The sequence below is a fragment of the Hypomesus transpacificus genome, chromosome 23, assembly GCF_021917145.1.
Source record: "Hypomesus transpacificus isolate Combined female chromosome 23, fHypTra1, whole genome shotgun sequence".
Taxonomy (NCBI): domain Eukaryota; kingdom Metazoa; phylum Chordata; class Actinopteri; order Osmeriformes; family Osmeridae; genus Hypomesus; species Hypomesus transpacificus.
The window spans coordinates 18,743,832-18,763,883 of NC_061082.1; the positions used below are offsets into that span (position 1 = coordinate 18,743,832).

The 20,052-nt window shown below is 38.0% G+C and overlaps 2 protein-coding genes across 9 annotated transcripts; both read right to left on the minus strand.

Annotated features, from left to right (window-relative positions):
* Positions 1-403: 403 nt before the first annotated feature.
* Positions 404-19,430, minus strand: hoxd3a (homeobox D3a). Of its 8 annotated transcripts, none has more exons than XM_047046874.1 (4): positions 19,223-19,430; positions 4,677-4,737; positions 2,440-2,986; positions 404-1,995 (listed from the first exon to the last, which is right to left on the minus strand). In XM_047046874.1, exons 3-4 carry the CDS (start codon positions 2,882-2,884, stop codon positions 1,247-1,249), a joined length of 1,194 nt encoding a protein of 397 aa, XP_046902830.1. In that variant the 5' UTR covers positions 2,885-2,986; positions 4,677-4,737; positions 19,223-19,430; the 3' UTR covers positions 404-1,246. The 8 variants fall into 8 exon arrangements, with proteins under 8 accessions (XP_046902830.1, XP_046902832.1, XP_046902829.1 ...); XM_047046876.1 differs by lacking the exon at positions 19,223-19,430 and adding an exon at positions 16,879-17,017; XM_047046873.1 differs by lacking the exon at positions 19,223-19,430 and adding an exon at positions 8,720-9,100.
* On the minus strand, positions 10,639-14,482 carry LOC124485335 (homeobox protein Hox-D4a-like). Its single transcript, XM_047046879.1, has 2 exons — positions 13,033-14,482; positions 10,639-12,651 (listed from the first exon to the last, which is right to left on the minus strand). The coding sequence occupies exons 1-2, from the start codon at positions 13,499-13,501 to the stop codon at positions 12,350-12,352; spliced, it is 771 nt and encodes a 256-aa protein (XP_046902835.1). The 5' UTR covers positions 13,502-14,482; the 3' UTR covers positions 10,639-12,349.
* Positions 19,431-20,052: the final 622 nt, after the last annotated feature.

The following is a 20,052-nucleotide window of genomic DNA, read 5'->3' on the forward strand; positions in this document are numbered from 1 at the left end:
TCTCCACCCCTAATACACACAGGCTGCACTAAAGCTTTCATTTATTCTGGTCAGAATAAAAAACACTCATACATTTCTCCCCTTGTCAACTATGTCAAAGAGTAAACCATTGGCTGAATCTTACGCTAAACCCCTCTGTGTCATTAGTAAAGGAATCTTACACAGAGATGATTGCTCAATCGTCTTTTTTAAATCAAGTGCACCTTCTCTTCAAATACCAAGGCTACAATATCATAACCTTCTCCTGACTCATTTTATACAATTTTGAAATGGCATGACCTCGTTCTCTTACACGATAGAGTAGGCTATAAGAAAAGGTGTTCTTTCTTTGTCTATTATCAAACCTTCCGTGTATTAATTAATTCTCATTTGCATAAAGAAAGTTGCATGTTATTTATTTTTGTGAATTTAAACACTTTATTTACAAAATGTTAAACACAATAAAATATAACATTTCCATAGCATTAAGGTTTCATAAATGTATGAATAGTCCAACTGAATGAAATAATATGATATGAAAATCTGCAATGAACGACGCAACATGACATGCTGGTGTGTTTAAATTTCTATGACCATCGATATTTCAATAAAGCCTATAAATGTCTTCAGTGATGCTGTGACACAATTGACCATGGAAATGCATCCCAGGAATTCACAAAGGATTTAGCTCACACAACTATCACCAGAATCATGACAAACTAGCAGTAACCGAAAATCTGTTTACTTGATGAATGTTGTTAAGTCGGTGCAACTATGTTGCATAAGTTCCATACTTATATAAATACTCGTGTATTTTATGACAAATAATGTGCGATACAACGTTGTTAAATAATAAATAGGTAATAAAAAGAGATAAATGCAATATAATATTGGGGAAATAAATAATGGCATTTGACAGATAAGAGTATTTTTTTTAATAAAAATCCATCTCTATTAAGATGGGTGTCTACTGTCAGATCTACTGGACTTACCTTCAAGTCATGTTATGAAAATGTCAGTCCTTATATTGCGCATTGCACTTCAGAAAACGAACAACTGACAAACGGTCTGCCACTGCGCATCCTCAACAGTCAAGAAACAGCTATGCTTAGAAAATAATTACACAATAGCATTAATAGTAATAGCAATAATAATACTGTAATACACGTGACTCGCTTGGAGTGTAATCATATAAATTACTTTTGAATAGTGAGGTAATAAAAGAGCGTAACATATAATTTGGGCACACAGATGGGAATCCTCAATATTACAAATGCGTAAGTTTAGGCGCTTCTTGGATCCGTCCCTGAGACGCATGGTGAGAGGTGAGGTCTGTGTATGTGGGGTGGGGGTCACAGGGTCCATGGTGGTGGTTTCCTGGAATCTGGGCGGCACAGCTGTAGTCCACGCTGGCGGATGAAGGATGAGGAAGATGGCCGAGGTTGAACATGGGGCCCGAGGCTGGCATGGAATCAACGAAATTCCCCCCAACATACACGGGACTGCCTTGTAAATTAGCGTTGGCAAAACCACCATTGCCTTGCATGCTGTGGTGTTCGTATTCGGAGCCTAGGTACCTTTTCTGTTGCGGTATGCAGCCTCCTAAGGGTGCCGTGTATGCAGCCAAGCCGTACACGTTTTGCTGCGGTTTGGCAAATGACGGAGGCGAGGGCGCATCATAGCTCAGGCTGTTTACATGAGGGAGCTGACCAGAATATCCAATGTGATTTGGGCCACTTAATGGTGGGCTTCTGTCCGGGGAGTGTCCGATTGGAGAGTGCATTATCCCCTTCGATTTCTGATCCTTTTTGTATTTCATCCTTCTATTTTGAAACCAGATCTTTATTTGGCGCTCTGTGAGATTCAATAAATTAGCCATTTCCACTCTTCGGGGGCGACAAAGGTACCGGTTGAAATGGAACTCCTTTTCGAGTTCTACGAGTTGGGCGCTGGTGTAGGCAGTTCTGACCCGCTTAGAGGCCGGCCCAGGTGGACTTTTTTCATCACAGGGCTCACCTTGAAATAGATAGCAAATGCCATGAGTTAGTAATCAATCAAATTCTAGAGCTATGCATTTGGTATACTTTTGATTAGGTCTGATTCAACTGTAGCCTATTATTCATTTAGCACAATACCAGCACAGAGGGAAATATGTACATTGTAACACAACCCTCAATGTAATTGTTAAATTGAGACTGTTATTGTTATCCATCTGTAGAGTCAGAGTCAATATTGGCCGGGTTTCCCAGATTCGGTAAGAAGCTCTTAACACTAAGAGCTTCTTAAGAGCGTTCTAAGAGCGTTTCTAGAGCGTTCTTAAAACGCTCCTAAGAAGCTCTGAGCGTTAAGAGCTTCTTAACGAATCTGGGGAAACCCGGCCATTATCGTTATATTACAGTCCTACACACACACACACACGCACACACACATACATCAACACACACACACTCACACCACTACCTGCTGCAGATGTGCAGTTGTTGCCTTTCTGTTTTGCGTTCTGTCTCGTCTCCTTCATCCACGGGAATATTTGCTTGGTAATTACTGGCGTGGCAGTATTAGAAGCATTGTTTGAAGGTGACTTTTTCTTCTGAGATGACGTGTTTGTGTTGGAGCTAGGTGAAGATGCGGTCAGTGCGGGAGGCTGCTGCTCTGACAGACTGGTTGGTTGGCTGATGGCTTGGCTGCTGCTTGGTCGCATGCAGTTTCCATTCATGTCATTGTCTTTGAGTGTTGGTGGCCGAACAGTGGAGGTCTGTATTGGACAAACCGGGCCCTGATAATCATTCTCGATGTTAGAGGTTGAGTACGATTGATGAGATGGTCCATAATTGTAGGAGTCTGGTTTGGGGTAAGAGTAGTTTCCAAACAGTCCAGAGTTATCGTAATAAGTAGCTTTCTGCATTTTGAGAATTCAGAGCATAAAGGCCAGTGTAGCTCTATCCAATGGCATGGATGTTCTTGTACCACGTGGTTGGTGTTTCCCACCGTCTCTGGGTTCCGTGACCTAGGAGGAGAACAGTTGTTTAGGCCTATTGTTGAACTATATTTGAGCCATAAAAGCCATGAGTATACGAGTACTTCTTGCTGAAATATGATTCAGTCTTCATAAATGAGTTACATTTAACCAATTGCCAGTATCCCGGATTCTAAAATGTGTTTTATTTCATTTACTGAACATATATGACTCCAGGGCATAAACAGAGACCATCTCTCGAAGCCCTTCTCCATACTCTCCCTTTCAAAACATTTGGCATTTGAGAAACAAAAGAGTTAATGTTTAACCTGTGATTCAAGACTCTTTGTGTAACCCACTTTAGAAACGAGCTGAATCAGCATTTGAGGTCGACACAATAACCCTTTCACTATATTTCAAAGCCCCAACAGACAAGATAATCTCTTTCTTCACCTCAACATACATGTATCTCTGCTGAATTCATGTCGAATGCGAAGTGGCCTAGCCAAGCCTATACATTTGATGTATGTATATAAGCTTTAAATGGGACATTTTGAGGCATTATGTTGTTATTGTGCTCTACAACCGAGTATATTTTTTAAAACATTTTTACAGCTAACACTTTTATGATGCTGGGGGCTAGTGCGAATAATTTCCTATCTAATATTTTCACTCTTATATTGTAACGCCCGTAGGGTAAATCTCCGTATAAATACCCTTTTAAAACGAGAGCATTGAATAAAGGACATATTTGGAGCCTACAGCCAGTCAAATCCTCACACAATTTAACATACTTAATAATGTTAGAAAGTCTTATAAGGCTACGTGAAGTAGGCCTACAGAAATGAAGAAAGCTATATACAGTAGCCGAGAACAGTCATCGCGAAGTGCATAACAATTCACCTGTCATGGTGGACCGCAACAAAATTTATGACCACAAATGTTATGGTCGTAAACGCCTTGGAGAGGAATGAAAGGAAAAACCCCTTAAGACTGGCCACCCTCAGAAGTGTAAAACTAAGCGTAGGAGGAAGGCAAGCAGAAGAATTTCATACTCCGCAACTTCTCTATGTAAGAGTCATTCCGTAGCCTATAAATGGTGCCTCGACAATCATTCTTCATTGCATAAACTGAGCTCGTGCACAGGCTAGAAACGTTTGTAAGAAAAATAGATTCATTTGTCAAGGAAGGCATCGGCATTGAAGAAAAGGAAATACTGAATATGGACTAAAATGGTCTGACTGGTGAAATTTTGTCGAATCTAATTATATCGTTGTATTTACATTGTATGACTACACACGACGTTGTTTATTAATGTGTCTTTTGGATCTCTGTATTGGTTGTAGTTTTAGTTATGTTTAGCATTAAACTTAGGCCTATATTATTTTACAGTTCTTGCTCAGTTCAGATCTTGCTCGAACATACTTGCGTTCACGAGATTAACTGATGAAATAATTTTTACGAGCTATGTTTGGATGCTTGAACAATCTTAAAGGACTAAAGGCAGCACCATAGTCCACAGAGACTGTGTTTTCTTCCCTTAACTGCGGCTTTACTTTTTAAAAGTTGTTACAATAACGATTAGCACAGAGAGAAAGCCTAAGGCCCAGATTAATATAACCTGCCTCAATTTGATTAGGCAGGAACAATGAAGTACGTAATAAACTGTATTTAATTCGATGTATAAAAAAAAAATGTGACTGTTTGATATTGAATTGTTGAATAAAGACATTTTGCTCACCGTATTTTGTGCAAGTCCTTTGTATTTTCCCTCACGCTTTCATCATTGCTTCCACCTGGACCTGAAAAAGAAAACAATGCATTGTTTAAATAAACCGCGATCCACGTCGATTGCAAACATTCGTTTAAAATGAAATGCAATACGGCCTAGTGTGGGTTTAAAGGCTATCAAGTACCATTTGGAGTTGGATTGCTGTGCCATAGCCACATATGGAATTTTTGTATAATTTAGGCCTATTTAACTTAACTTCACAATATATTTGTGTTATCAGTTGGTACGCATTCATATTTTATTTAGAGATATGAACCCCCCCCCCCAAATAGATGATCATCTCTTGGTCTGTGCGAACCATTCTCTCACATAAACGGTTAGCTTTGGGGGAGAAAAGTCTTAGCTGGCAATTCTACACAAAGAAGAGTCGTCCAAAATATTTAGCAGTCATAAGCCTTTTGGGTGACCTTTGGCTCGTTCAGCAATAACTCAAAGATTAATGAACAACGAGAGGAAGGGACTTAAGTTAGCCACATTGAAACCCTAACCACAGAACTTTTCACAAGTGTTTTAAATCAGAAACTCTGGCTGAGACTCGGGAGCTTGGTGTCCTAATTTGGAGTTTAACATCAGAAATAAGCAGTTACTGCTATGTTTCTGGAACTTTTAACACTTGCGCTTTAGCCTACAACTGTCTCGTATAAGTATTTGAGAATAGTTTATCTCAAATTTTCTTATAAATATGGGGTTGCATCCACTTGAAACGGAGAAATTAATCTGAGACTGTTGGTAAAATGTTACGTTTTAACTGGGCTACTTTGGAGGGCGTATAGTTCGGCCAGACATGGTCCTCTTTTGAGACAACAATGTTTCTCGCCCACGCACTGTTACGGTAAGTTTGGTATATACAATGGAAATTGCACTGGGAATTGTATTTAAAATGTAGGACAAGTGTTATTACTTCATCCTTCTTCTCAAGCAGTCACTCTGGGGTTTTTGTCGTTTCGAGTATCTGGAAAAAACCTTCACTTTGTTTGCGTACGGAAATTGAGGTAGACATTGCTTTAGTGGATCTTATAACCTAATGTCTCTCCGAATACTTTTTACATTTTAACCTACCCTTTAACCATGTGATAATAATATTATATATTCACTGTTTAAATTGTAAAACATTTATACATTTAGGTCACCGTTATGTGGTTGCTGCTCTATATAGGCTAGTTGATTGACTTGAAAGTAATTTGATTCTTATGTTATTTTGACTGGTGGTTCTTTCAAAAAGAAAAGGGGTAAAAATTAAAGACTTAAAATATATCACATCTCTTCATGTAATATTTCTTTGTGGCCTATTTAATATTAACAGCTGCCTTCGTCTCAGTAATGGTTAGTGTAGTCAAAAATACATGCAGGATAATTCAAAAGAAGTTGAAGGTAACTGTCACAACAATAGCAATGAAAACAATTGTATATAGCCTATGTAATGTGTTATTTTATAATGCTGTGCTTATTCCATAAAATAATTGAAATTAAATAGTGATACACATATAGGCTATATGCAACCAAAAGAAAACATATATGCTACTATTGGAATTTACTTGATGAACTGATTATAATGCTGCGTTTAATGTTTGCTATTGTTTCCTAACCAGCAATTATCCAAATATTTTTTAATACAGAGTCAACCATCGAAATCAATGTATAACAATGGTAACATTGCAGGTTAACGAAGCCATATAGTTGAAACCACATAAATCATGTCTAACATCACTGTGCCGATAAGACAACAAATTAATGTGATTTACGATCTAACAATCTATAAGTCAGAATGAAAAGTTTTTCTGCATCTTTCTTTCCTTGAAGTCAGTTTTCATAAAAATGCAAAATCAGCTGAAAACCTACCATCAAAATACATCTGTCCAAAGTAACCTTTCAAAACGGGGATTCTAAATTGTGAATACAACTCGAAAGTCCATATCTGGTCCTTATGACTCTAGTTACCGGCGAGGACGGTATTAATAAAGATCTCCTCCTTTGAATGGAATACATCATATTTATTCTCTCGCATTATGTAAAACCATGGTTAAAGGTTGCATTTTGCCATGCAATTGCTTACCTGCAGTGTCAATTTATCATACCAATGCTGCTCAGTCTCAATTCCTTTCCATGCAGTCTCTAGGATATATCCTTCACCCTTTGTCTGTAGACAATACTGTCCTAAACCTGATCTTGCTGTTTTTCAGACATTTCCATATACCAATGCAGACAGTATTCCCGATAGAATGGAAAGACTCACGTTCAACTACCAATAAAAAACGAAGAAGGTATCCTTATTCCAGAAAAAACGTTCCTGGCAATCAATCACCTACTGAAATATACTGAATTTCTGAACAGTATCACAGTTGGAGGAAACATTAGGATTTTGGGTGTTTCGGAACCTTTATGATGACAAATAAAGGCACAGCCTTAAAATACAAGCATATTTGTTCACGTGATCCAGATGCCAGATTGTTCTGATTGAGGCTGCTTCTTCAACCAAGCCTTACCTCACAAATCCATTTTAAAATGGAAGAGTATACATTTCATTATCTGTGATGAAAATGCAACGTTGTCATAGGGTTTTTCTCGTTTACATCTTTCCTCTGCATGAATACAGAGAAAGGGTGGTCCTTACTGGCACACACTTACATGACTCGATTTAAGAGTCGTTATGAGACTATTTGCTTCACACTCTTTGGTGTTTATGGTTTTTACAATTGGTCTATGCATGTTCATCTTTTGCTCTGACAATTTTACAATTATCACCCTGTATATTGGCATGATTTGTGAAGTTCTATTCCTTCTACACTGTATTTTGCAATTAAATACATCTGGTGTATTAAAATACTAAAGCATTTTCATTTGTTGATTTTCATTTGGATTTCTCATTGCTACTGCTCTTTAACATTCGATACCGGACGGACTAACCAACACAAAGGTCTGTTTTGTATTAATTTGGAAATATTTACAAAGTGACGAATGAGTAATAGTCTAATGTTTGGGCATATAGTAAAAGAAATAGGTCCGAGATTGTATTCAAATAAACACGTTGCGAGCCCCCTTTTGTCTCCTCTGTCTATTTTGCTCCCAGCTCACATATGGTATTTTAGAGAACAACACGGGAAATGGAAGAAACATTCTCTTTCTATAATCACTGTTTTCGATGTAAACATCTTCAAAGGACAATTTGCCAGAAAAAAAAGTCAATTGGAAGATGGAGCTGTGGAGCCATAAAGCCGGTGGGGAAACTGGCCGAGGTACCGTGCACCGTGGAAGAGACGCTGGAGCAGCGACGCAGCATATGTTCGGGGGGTAATAAAAGTGAAAGATTTACAGTCTTCGCCCGGCCCCCCAACAGCCTTACACCCTTTCAGGAATTACTGAGAATGATTTACAACGAGTCAGACAACTGTCAACCCGTTCAAACACAACTTCCACAACTCAAGGAAATACATTTCGTATTACTACGCTAACCATTAAAACACAGTTAAAGACGCGGTATTGTCCAAACGAAGGAGAAGGATTCCCTTGATATTTGCGGTTATATTCACCTGTCGAAGGCCTTTTGACGGTTTCCACACTCAAAAAGCAATAGTCTAACAAACATATTTCACCGACAATAAGTCTTTTTTTTTGCCCTTTACATTAAGTGACTGAATGGGTTTTTACGAATTTCTGAAGGGGCCTTATACACCCCACCAAAACAAACTCAAATCGTACAAACCACTCTCATAACACAGCAACATATATGTAGTAAATATATAGTATAACATATTCCCATTAGATTTCACTAAGCATCCAAAGGGATACCTTTGCATTGTTAACCCTCCTCTAAAATATTGACACTGCTGACCATTTCAATAGGTTTCTTCTCATAGAAAGCACAGCATTGAGGAGACTATTACAAGTTCAGTCTGTCGAAGGAGCACATCAAAGGGCACTATTTATCAAATATCTGACAGATATGGTCATTTACCATCTTACTCAAAAAAAAAGAGGTTGAAATATTTACCTACCAAGCTTCCATTGGTTCAGATGCTGTGCTACAGAGATGGCTACAGTTGCGTTGAGTATCAGACCGTTTGGATATTATTTTCTTGGGATCTCTTCAGTTTTCAAGTCTGATAGAGTCCTTGCGATTAATGACGACGCCGTGTTTCTAGGGGACGTGCTGCATTAATTATTTAGACAATCACGTGGTCAGAAATAGAGAGAGGAGCGGTATAGTCTCCGAATTATATCTTCGAATGCAGACAGCGCAGTTTAATACATCTTAAGGGGCTGTCTTGCTTGGCGAAGACAGTTTCTACGAACAGCTGGAAATCAAATATGGCCGTATGAAAGCCATTGTGAGCGCGGCAATGGTGTATTCCTATTCGGTGCAGTGTCATTGAAAGCGGCACTCGGCATGGCTCTCATTTATTGCTTTCAGACATGTAGGTCAACGCACACTGCACGTTTTAGGGCTGGTCTGATATATGATTGCTTTTTCTCACATGATTCAAGAAATTCAAAATGTTCCAATGCTCTTGTCAGGCTACATCAGAGACGACTACAGGTCAATATTCATGTCTCAAAACATTGACTTGCACTTTCAACATAAAATGAAGAATTTAATTTCACATAAGCTATGATACTTTGTCATTGACAATGCCATGTTTCTGTCAATGTCAACCACTGTTATATATCGGTTGGGATGGGACAAACGTCATTTTGCATCATTACCATGGTTTGCCATTATATGATAGCCTGTAGTAAAATTGAATTTGATAAGTGGGTAGCATATACGAATAAAATAAGGTGAATGTGTTTCAATAGCCTAAATATATGCCCATTGAAGCAAACCGAATATAGTCTCCACGCACACTCTCCAGTGCGCACGCACAGTTACATTCATATTCCCACACACACACACGCACGCACACATGCACACACACACACACACACACTATCTCTCTATCTTTCTGTCTTTCTGTCTCTCACAAAAACACAAACAGTATTTCTTACTCTCACACATAAATGCGCGTGCATACACACACGCACACAATGCCCTAAGCCCATATCTGCCCCAGTGTGAGCAGTTAGATGGGCAAATTCAGATGTAGCCTGTCATTCCACTCATGTATTTGTATCACTTTCACATGAAGAAGTATATGTCCCAATTTTCCTGCCACCTGGGTGAGCCTTTGCATCTTTACAAAGACTGAGACCAGAGTGAGGCGGGTTTTTCAGTAAGCCGAAAGAGTTTCAGAACGTGTCATCTCCTTCTTTCGAGCCTTGCGCGGTATCCCGGAGATAAACATGCATAAATATCAGTTTCTCGAACATCTCCTCTCAGTTTATAGTCGTGCTGGTATATGGGGTTTAGCCGATTGACCAGATCTTGGGATCGATGTTTGACCCCCGCGGTGACTGTCACTCTGGGAAGAGGGCATAGAATGGTACAAAGCTTGCTGTACCTTTCAGGAACTGTTCTTGTTACGGTGAACCACAAAAATAAATGTTTCTCGTGTAATGTCAAAGGTTGGATGAGCGCGAAACCTTAACTAGACAACAATTAGGAGATGCCTCAAAATCCACGATTTCAGACCGTTCCTTCTTGTGTATAAACAAATAATTTGAGTAGGCTATATTGTTAACTTGGCCTAAAGGAGTTAATTGCATTGGCCCATGTATCTTCATGGTTTATTGAACTAACTTTAAACAACAAGGTAATGCAAATTTTACATTACCTTACCTAACATTTTGAGCTCGAGGCTTAGAGCCTACTCCCAGCAGCCTAAAACAGCACAACTGCTATAGAACGTCTAACAGATGGCTTGACACTAACGTGATTAGAGAGTCCAAATCATTGTTTAGACAAACAAATTGTAAATATTCTTTAAAATAGATGCATGAATCTTGAATCAAAGTCAGTGTCTCAACTCTATAATGCATATCAAGTAGAAATCTTTATTTTTCCAATAAACTTTCCAAACAACAACTGGATGCACGATACAAGATAAAAAGTGTGTACAAAAATAAAATCAGAGATATTGCATATTAACATAGTGACACACAAATACATAAACTTTTGGGGTGCATCTGGTTGAATAAATATTGGCCTCTAAAATAACATAAGTTTAACCATGGTATACAATGCAATAGTCTATTGCGTCTCAAACTAGTGGGGAAAAGTCCTTAAATGAAACTCAATGCGAATAGCTCCTGAATGGCTGTAGGTCCGGCGGGTCAAAGGTTTAGAGGTCAGTCCTCGCGGCTGAAATCTGTCTAAGGGATAGAGACAGTGTCCTCTGGATGAACCTGCAGCTGAAGCTTTGTCGAACTTCAGTTGAAATACCTTTTCAACTCCTCATCGTGAAGACTTCAGAGAGAAGACGTCTTCGCAATGTGTGAGCTCCTTGCTTTTTGTCAGGAGGACAATGATAGGAATAATACAAGAATATCTGTCTTAAGACATGCCATGAATGCCTCGGATTTGTTGTGTGTAAATGGAGGGCTATGGTTAGATTTTAGCAGCTAAGCTTAGGCCTATTTACTAAACTATTTTACCTTGCATACAAATTTAACCATGCTCATAATTCACAACAGTTTTAAACGTATTTTAGCCTAAAACAAATGTTCATCACATATGTTTAAAACTGCTGTGTACAATAAATGTACAAATATATTTAAATAAATAATAATAATGAAATGTAAACACTACATTGGGGAAAACATCACCTTTTCTCAAATTCTAGTTTTATTTCTGTTTTATTTTATTACTGGTCCTAAACTAACGAATCACAACTAACACATATCAATTTGTTACCATGCAGGAACAAGAGGACTTTCGTGTAAGATTTTCAGATGCCATGGGAGAGCCTTTTAAAATGTACATTGTTTACAAGGATGTCAAGGGAGATTTATAACCATCTAGGGGCACTCAGAATTGTTAACTAACGGGAATGTCTTAATTGAAGATAAAAATTATGCGGGTTTATACAAGTTTGTTGTATTAAACGTTAGGCCTATTTGCGTCCACAATTTGATGTCCCATTGCATCTTCTAAAAAACACTGAATTTAATATTCTAGTTGGTTTGGCAAATTAATATCTTGATATTGATATAGGCAACGAATGTGTCTATGGATGTTGTCTAATTTCACGTTTAACTAGGCTACATTGTGCAACACATTTATGTAGTTTCTAATGGCTTACGCGACAATATCTCAATAACTCAATTTGTTCAAAAAGCTCACCTGATATTACCTCTTCCCCATTTGGCATGACATTTCAGGTCGTGTTTTAACTGTGGTGAATGCACGACAGGGTGGATAATGAACTACATCCTCCAGCTTCGTCGGAGGATTGTCATAAAATGTCTTCCATGTGCAGCTATCCAAAAGGAAACGTTTTTGTTCGATTTACTGTCCTTGAATCTAAAACTCGTCCTTTGTACTCATCAGTAATAATGGTTGATTTGGACAATAATGGTTCAACACACCCGAGAATCCAACTGAATATAGGTATACGGTTGGATAACTCTTTCATGTTAAATAGAGATTACCAAAATGCCACAATTTGAGACATGCAAAGTCAAATCGGCTACAGCGTTGTCCTTTATGTACATTTCACTAGTAAAAGAGTTATAAGTTGCCATCTTATTCATAAAGTTGTAATATCAGTCTGGATTTCCTTCTGAATACTTTGTAAATGTTGGTTGGAGGATGAAGCTGATCTCCCCTTTGTATTAGGTAGTTTATGGTCTTTTTTCCATTTCATTCTTCTGTTTTGAAACCAGATTTTGATCTGTCGCTCGGAGAGACAGAGCGTGTGGGCAATCTCTATCCGCCGTCTTCTGGTCAAATACCTGTTAAAATGAAATTCCTTTTCCAATTCCAAAACTTGCTGTCTTGTGTAAGCTGTCCTTGATCGTTTGGGCTCAGGACCAATGTAATCCGTATTCACTGTGAGAGAGAAAACATGAGAGTAACTACATGTAACTTCGGAAAATATTACCAAAAACATTTGCACTCAAACTTATAAATTAAAGTTAACAATGGTTCAACTTATTCTGCAAACGAATATTATTAAGTTAATACATAGCTGGATGTTGTTGTTATATTTACTCTCTGAGTTGCCTCTATCAAGTATGTCATATCAGCCAATATGTCTTTTTTAAGAGCTCTATGCGACGGTCAGCGTAGCGGCCTATTTCCTGAGCAATGAAAATTTATGGCTGGTGTAATTGACGGGCCCTTCAAAGAAGCCCATAAATATTTCACGGATAAAATGTTGGACCTCAGTTGGCCCTGTGGAGAAGTGCACGGTAGAAAAGTGTATCTTACCAGTAGTAACGTGGACTTTCTTCATCCAAGGGTAAACGACTGCAGGCTGCTTGGCTTGTATCCCGTTTTGGTTCTTTGTGTTTTGTTGCTGTCCACAAGTCCTGGGACCAGCCATTTGGGCCGGGGCACTCTGCGTGGTCTGGTCGGTGAAAGGGCTTGGATGGCTGGTTCTCTCCTGTACATGACCCCGTGGCTGCACTGTTGAGTCCTGCACCGTGGTACACCCGAAGGGCTGCTCTGGGTAGTTTGGCCGTGGATAGATTCCTGGATGCTGGAAGTCTGTGTCCTGCGATGGACTGTAGTAGTCCGAGCCCTGGTCAGGTATATAGCTATTCTGTGAATATTCCTCACACGGAGGAAATTTTGGATCCACATACTTAGAGTTCACCAAATACGAACTCATGGCCATTAATTTCTGAAGGTAGAAAATACTAATTTTTCTCGAGTTGTCTTTTTTTCCTCCCTCCATAAAGCCCTCCTACTTGCTATCAACTGAATAAAGTTAGGGAACCATGTGACTGAATTGGCCAATGGAGATGAAGGTAGTACAGAGACGGATAAATACACACCTAACAGCAATTTTCGCTAACTTCACAACACAGTTCAGTAATCTAATACAACTGGTTGCAGAGAGCAGCTTTACAACGTTAACAAAATTACAATTCAGAAGCATTCAATTTGTAATTTATTGGAATGACAAGTTCTCAATGTTATTAAGATAGGCTAATACCATATTATCTGAATGGAATTAGCGGTGGATAGTCTATACATTCCGATGTTATACAACAATCTGGTTAATATGTTTAATGTTCTACAATATTTAATTAAACGATAGCCAGGTTTGACAGATAAACAAACAAAAGATACAAACCCTGCCTTGCCACAAGAAGAATGAGCATAAAGCCATGGAGACAATTGAGAGGGACAGTCTTTGTCATGAAGGGGTCATCCAAATGTTACATGAATCTCATCATTTAATTTGCCTCAACGCTTTCAACAGCCTCCAGAAATAAAAGAGTTAAGATATTCTTACTTAATTGCCATAACTTCATGGCTCCCCAGTGTAAACGTGTTGAAATAGTTTGTCATGCTTTGTTTTTGTAATGCCGACTATTTGATCTCAAACGGATCGTCAATACACATGTGGGCTAAATTATTCAAAGTTGTATAATTCCTCAGATTTCATAGTTTCATTGTCCATTGACATGACGACATCCATTGATACAGCTTTGTGGCAGTACATTATCATTTGCAAAATGTGTTCAGTGAGCATTCCAATATAAAAAAAATATGATTCCCGTACCCTGTTTTAAATAAGTAATCTCAACATCGAATATTGTGTTTACGATGTTTTACTGTAACACTATAACATCCGTGTAATGGACATGAACGTCACATGCTGTCATGACCAAGATCTAGAGAACGAGAACGAGTCGACGTTTTTGCATCGACCATATACTCCCCTAGGATCGAATCTGTGACCATGGTTTCATCACACAAATTCGGTTCTACAGGGTATATATAGACGACGGAATATTTGCTGTATATTATGTTCCAACTAATATACTAATACACACAATGTTTAACATTGTGCTTTTAACTAATTGTGTTAGCCAAACATCACTGCTCCAAATATTCAGTTCCACAGCCCACTGTTATCATACAAAATGAAGACCTATATTCGATTAGGCCTGTATTCCATTCGTTTATAGCATATACCGGATGAAACAGGATTGTGGAAGGGGCCAATGGTTTGCTAAATTGGATGAAGACATTATATTGAATGATATGTAGGCTAAACCCAGGTTTTCCAGCCGGCTATATCCAACGTCTGAAGTTTGACTGTTGAGTGGACACATACGGCAAAAGGCCAAAGGACATGGGTCAAACTAAATCATTTACAAACATATCAAAAAGCTCAATTATTTGTATTTAGTCGACAGCTTAGAGTCACAGTCAAAAGTTCACGAATTCCTCTTGACCCATCCGTTACCGTCTGCTGCAGCTCCGGGGTCATGGGAAGGCGGAGGCTACCGAAATACGTCCTCGTTCTATGTGATTAGGCATTTATGGCCTTTCTATCGCATCATTCGTTTTATAGGCCAGTTGACTTAACAAACAATTCGCCATATCCATATTTTATAAACATATCCAAGTCATAAGCAAAGACTTTAGTGGAAGGCTTTCGACAACTTTGTCTATCATCTCTCTGATAGAAACCAGTCCACAGAAACTTTCAGATAATCAGACATAGTCCGTTTCTTTGATTTAATGGCGTGCAGTAGCCTATGTTGACTACAGGCATATGCTAATGACTGTAGGCATCATAGCAACATTTACATTTGTGCATTTCCAAATCATCTCGAAAGACGCATTTAACATAAATAGTCCACAACTCAATAAAAATATATAATATAAAGATTTCAATATTTTTTAGACTGGGTGACCTGCATATCACCTTGCCCCGCGACTTGTTCAAAGGGGGTCAAAGCCAAGATGGTCTGGGTAGCCACAGACGAAGAAAGATAACGTCAGCACTTTACACTGGCTGATCTGTTTCCATTTTCATTCTACACATTTCATAGCAACTGTTCGGTTAAAATTAGCTTAATCCATTTCTCACTTTAGGTCTATTAATTAGACCACTGATGAATTGCTGAAGTTAGGCCTTATATAGCATAAGTATTCTCGTTTTATTTGGGATTTTATTTTAACGGCATTGATGACAGTATCTATGATTATTTTGGAGCCAAATAAGAGAAAAAAAATGTGCATAAGCAATTGACTAAAGTTAATTGCTATCTGAACACTAAATACAATTTAAAGAATAGACAAAAAACTATGAACATAAAGCAGTCTCCATTGTGCTATTTCAAACGTGTATAAGGAAATGAAGGAATGGTCAGGCAACTGCAACATCCAAGTGATTTTATCTTAGGGTTCAGATGATGAAAAATAAAAAGTCATTGAATAAACAAACTCAATGTTTGATGAAAAAAAGTGTGATAAGTGTTACTTTCATCATTGATTTAGCCAGATAGACAGAAAAAAGGTGTATTAGAGAGAGAGCCCTACCCTAGGTGGCGTGATAGAGCATATACAATGCAAAAAAGATAGGGTAAATTAGGCTCCAAAAGGTATGCTATGCCTTCATAAACGAATTGTTCATTTTATTGACAAAAAGCCATTTGCTCAACTGTTGCTTGGGCTAAATATTAGGCGCATCTTTCTTAGGTCAAAGACATCTAAGTATTTTGTGATTTACTGTGATTCGTGATAAGACAAGCGAATATAAAAATAACAAATACATGTTTAACACGTGATAAGTAAAACAAAAAGTGCAGACACAATGAGGCAACTTCACCAAGACAACCAACATTGTAAACGACTTAAGTTCAATTCAATTTCATAGGCTACTTAAACATTAGATTTTAATTGCAAAGGCTTTTGTTGACATTTGTACAAAATAATTGTTGTACAACGTAAACAACGAAACAATCGGCCATGTTAGAAAATTAGTGTTGTACAAAGTAAACAAGGCCATGTTGATATACCCACGCCATATTCATTATTTAAATAATTGGAATTTCAGGCTGTGGATACAATAGCCCACCTACATTTTGCTGCTTCAACATCGTAAACAATAATCGGTTATATTGGCTACAGTAGGCCTATACAGAAGTAAGTTGTCTTTTTAGTCCTGACATTCTAAAACGAGCCTTGTTTTTTTCGCCATTGAAACTAAACTGTGTAGGCTACGTTATCCAGACTCGCAGACAGACGAAATTTGATGACATCAGCTTGCGCATGCCACTGCACAAGCCTATCAAATAAAACAGTGCTTACCGCAACGATCACTGTAAAGGACTGGATATTGGTGAGCAAACGTATCCATATTCAGACACAATCAGAGGTGCATACTACCAATTCAAAGCTGTATTCCAAACCATCTGGACGGCCTTACTAATACACAATGAGAATTATATTTTGGCTTGTCAACTCCCAGGCCATAAAACAAAGTTTAATGGCATCACGTGCTCCCCCACAGCCATTCACGACACCGCGCTGGTACCATAAATAACGTTCAAAGTTGCACTTATTCAATAAGGGCGCATACACTAATGTCACTATAAAATAAAAGCGATCGCCACTGCAATACCTTTTGTGTACAATAGAGAGCCATTTCAACTGAATATATGTGATTTCAGGTTAACATTTAAAATAAAATTGTACAAAGAAAGAATCTTTAAAAACTAAAATTGTGTATGTGGTTTCCTAATTGTGGGCATAGATTTGATCACAACTGAAGTCGTTGTTAGGCATGGCTGTCTTTCCTGAGTTGAGATAATAAAGCACAAGTAAACTTGTTTTCAAGCCTCATAGTCGATTGGGGATCACGTGATATTCATCCACGTGAATCGTCATCGGTCAGTGTGTGGTTCTTAAAAACGTAAAGCGTCCAAATCGCAGGACAACACACTCTGGACTATGCTGTATAGGTGTAAACCAAACATAACAGCAACATGATTCATAAAGCATTTGCAAACAGTATAAGGACTGGATAATACCGTGTAAAATACCCATTGTGCACAATTAAGGACAGATAATAACACATTAACCCAAACGTCGCTGTCAAATCGTTCTGAAACATAACACTCGGCATGTTTTGCAGTAACCAATCATGTTTCAGTTCAGTGACCTACAATGTGAAAGATGCGGAAAGGAAAAGGACAAACTGCCTGTTGTTGGGCAATAGCGCCTTCTACTGGAACGTACAGTATTTTTCAATTTTCTGACAAATGTGAGATATTTTGTCAAGAACAGAACATATAACTTGTTGCTTTAGAATAAGATTGACATTTGCTTTGACTTCTAAATCAGAAATATCGATAAACACAAAATGGATGGGAGTCAGTATAACAGGCTTTTAGGCGTACTTCATTTGTAGATTTGTTATTGACATGAATGATTCTTGAATTATGTTTAATCCCATAGGCTGGTAGCGCTTAAAGTATTTTAATCATGACACACAGGTGTAATTCTATCTAACACCTGGGCATAATTCTCAGGATCCATTACCACCAGACAACGAAGATTTGCCTGAATAATTATAATGACCTAATATATCACACACATTAAGTGTAAAGAAACAAGTTCAACAGAGACTAATAAGCAGTTATGAAAGAATAGCCCATGATGTGATCTGGATATAGCTTTGATAAGGGCTATAGCTGCAAAGTAGGCTGCAGTTCCTAGGCCCCAATCTGGTGTGCTTCGAGGTTCTCTCTTTGCCGCATTGCAGTAAGGCTGTAAATACTTTCGCAGCTGCCTGTCAAGCAACGGTGAAATACTGTCTTTGTTCCATTGCTCTCATCTCCAAGCAGTTGAAAACTGCCACGGAAAATGTTCAACTGCAGTTTATAATGAGAGCCGGCATCCTTTAATTCTAGAATATGAAGATTATGTTCGGACTATAGAAATGAATTTGTCTGTTTCATGTTTGTCTTCAACAGCTTTGTATGTGCCCCATCTATCTGCCTACATTGGTTTATGTAAAAGTAGGTTTACTTGATTGTAATTTATTTGTATGTATGCTATCGTTGTTTTACCTGGGATGTGGTTGGAGGTTTTCACAGTTTATGTGACACGTTGAAATGAAAACGTTTTTAATACTTTTCATCAGCCCAAATAACATATAAAGCCCAATTCCACCAGTTCACAGTTTTATCACATTCAATATACTATGGAAAATGATTCGTCAGGCAGTCTTAAATAGCCTACTTGACACTGTTGTGACACCACTGCATCAATTAATATCCATGTTAACGTCATTGCACATGCACTGGATACAGGATTCAAGCAAATGTATGTTCAAATAATCTAATTGTTTTCAGGAAATGTGTATTACAATAATGTTTTACATGTGTCAAAGAAAACGAAAGGAAACTCAATTTAAATGAAAATAAATTATCAGCTTGAATTTACTAATAAGCAATGTTTATTCTGTTTGCAAACGCATTTTAACAAAACAAAGCAAACCTATATCTTTAAGTACCGTGTCATGAGAGCAATTGTGCTCAAATGCAACTAGGCTGATAACCTAACATTTAGATAATGATTTACCTTTGCTGATGCATTAACATTACCTCATGATACAAATATATGAAATGCAGGCAAAAGAAATGCTTACCTAATGGAGATATGTAATCCATGGCTTGTCTTGTGGTTTTGTTTGAGTAAAATATGTTGTCTGCAGCGTCGAAGTTCTCCTTTTGGCACATATTTAAGTTTGCACAGGTCTGAAACCTTCTCGTGACAGATTAAGCTAATTGTAATACAGTTGTTATAGTTGTGGACGAATTATTCGCCGTGCAACCAGTAAAACTAGACACATTTTGAGAGAGAAGACTTGCGTTTAGGTTGGGACGGAATAGATGCAGAATGCAGGGAAAAAATCGCCTGGGAAATCAGGAAAAGGGCCATAAAGACGTTTGCCTCTTGCACATGACCAGTGGCATCCAATGACAGGCGATAGAAGCACATAAAAAGGTCTATTGCCAAGTTGTAAATTGTCGTCCTACAAAGAGGAATTTGGACTGCAGCAATTCCTCCTCTTTGCGCATAGCATGCCTTTTCATTTATTCACCACAAAAGCTCATCCTTCCCTCAGTTTAGTTCCCATTCAAATATGAATAGGATGGTATCCTAACCATTTATCTAACAAAAACCAATACATTATGTGCCATACCATACAAATTGAAAGTGAATAACGTCATACCGTTTTGTCCATGGATTCGTATTTGTGTTGGCTATAATACTTAGTAGGCTAACCTTCTATTGTTCCACTTTTGATACATCCATGTCTGATTTCAACAAGAGGGTGTGAAACGGTTTTCTTAAATGTTTGGTGTATCTTGATGTGTTAAAAGTATAAGTCGTTTTGGTTCTCATACTTTTCATGTAAATTATAAAAAAAATATTTTTAATTTTATATTTTATATCATATGAAAAAGTATACAA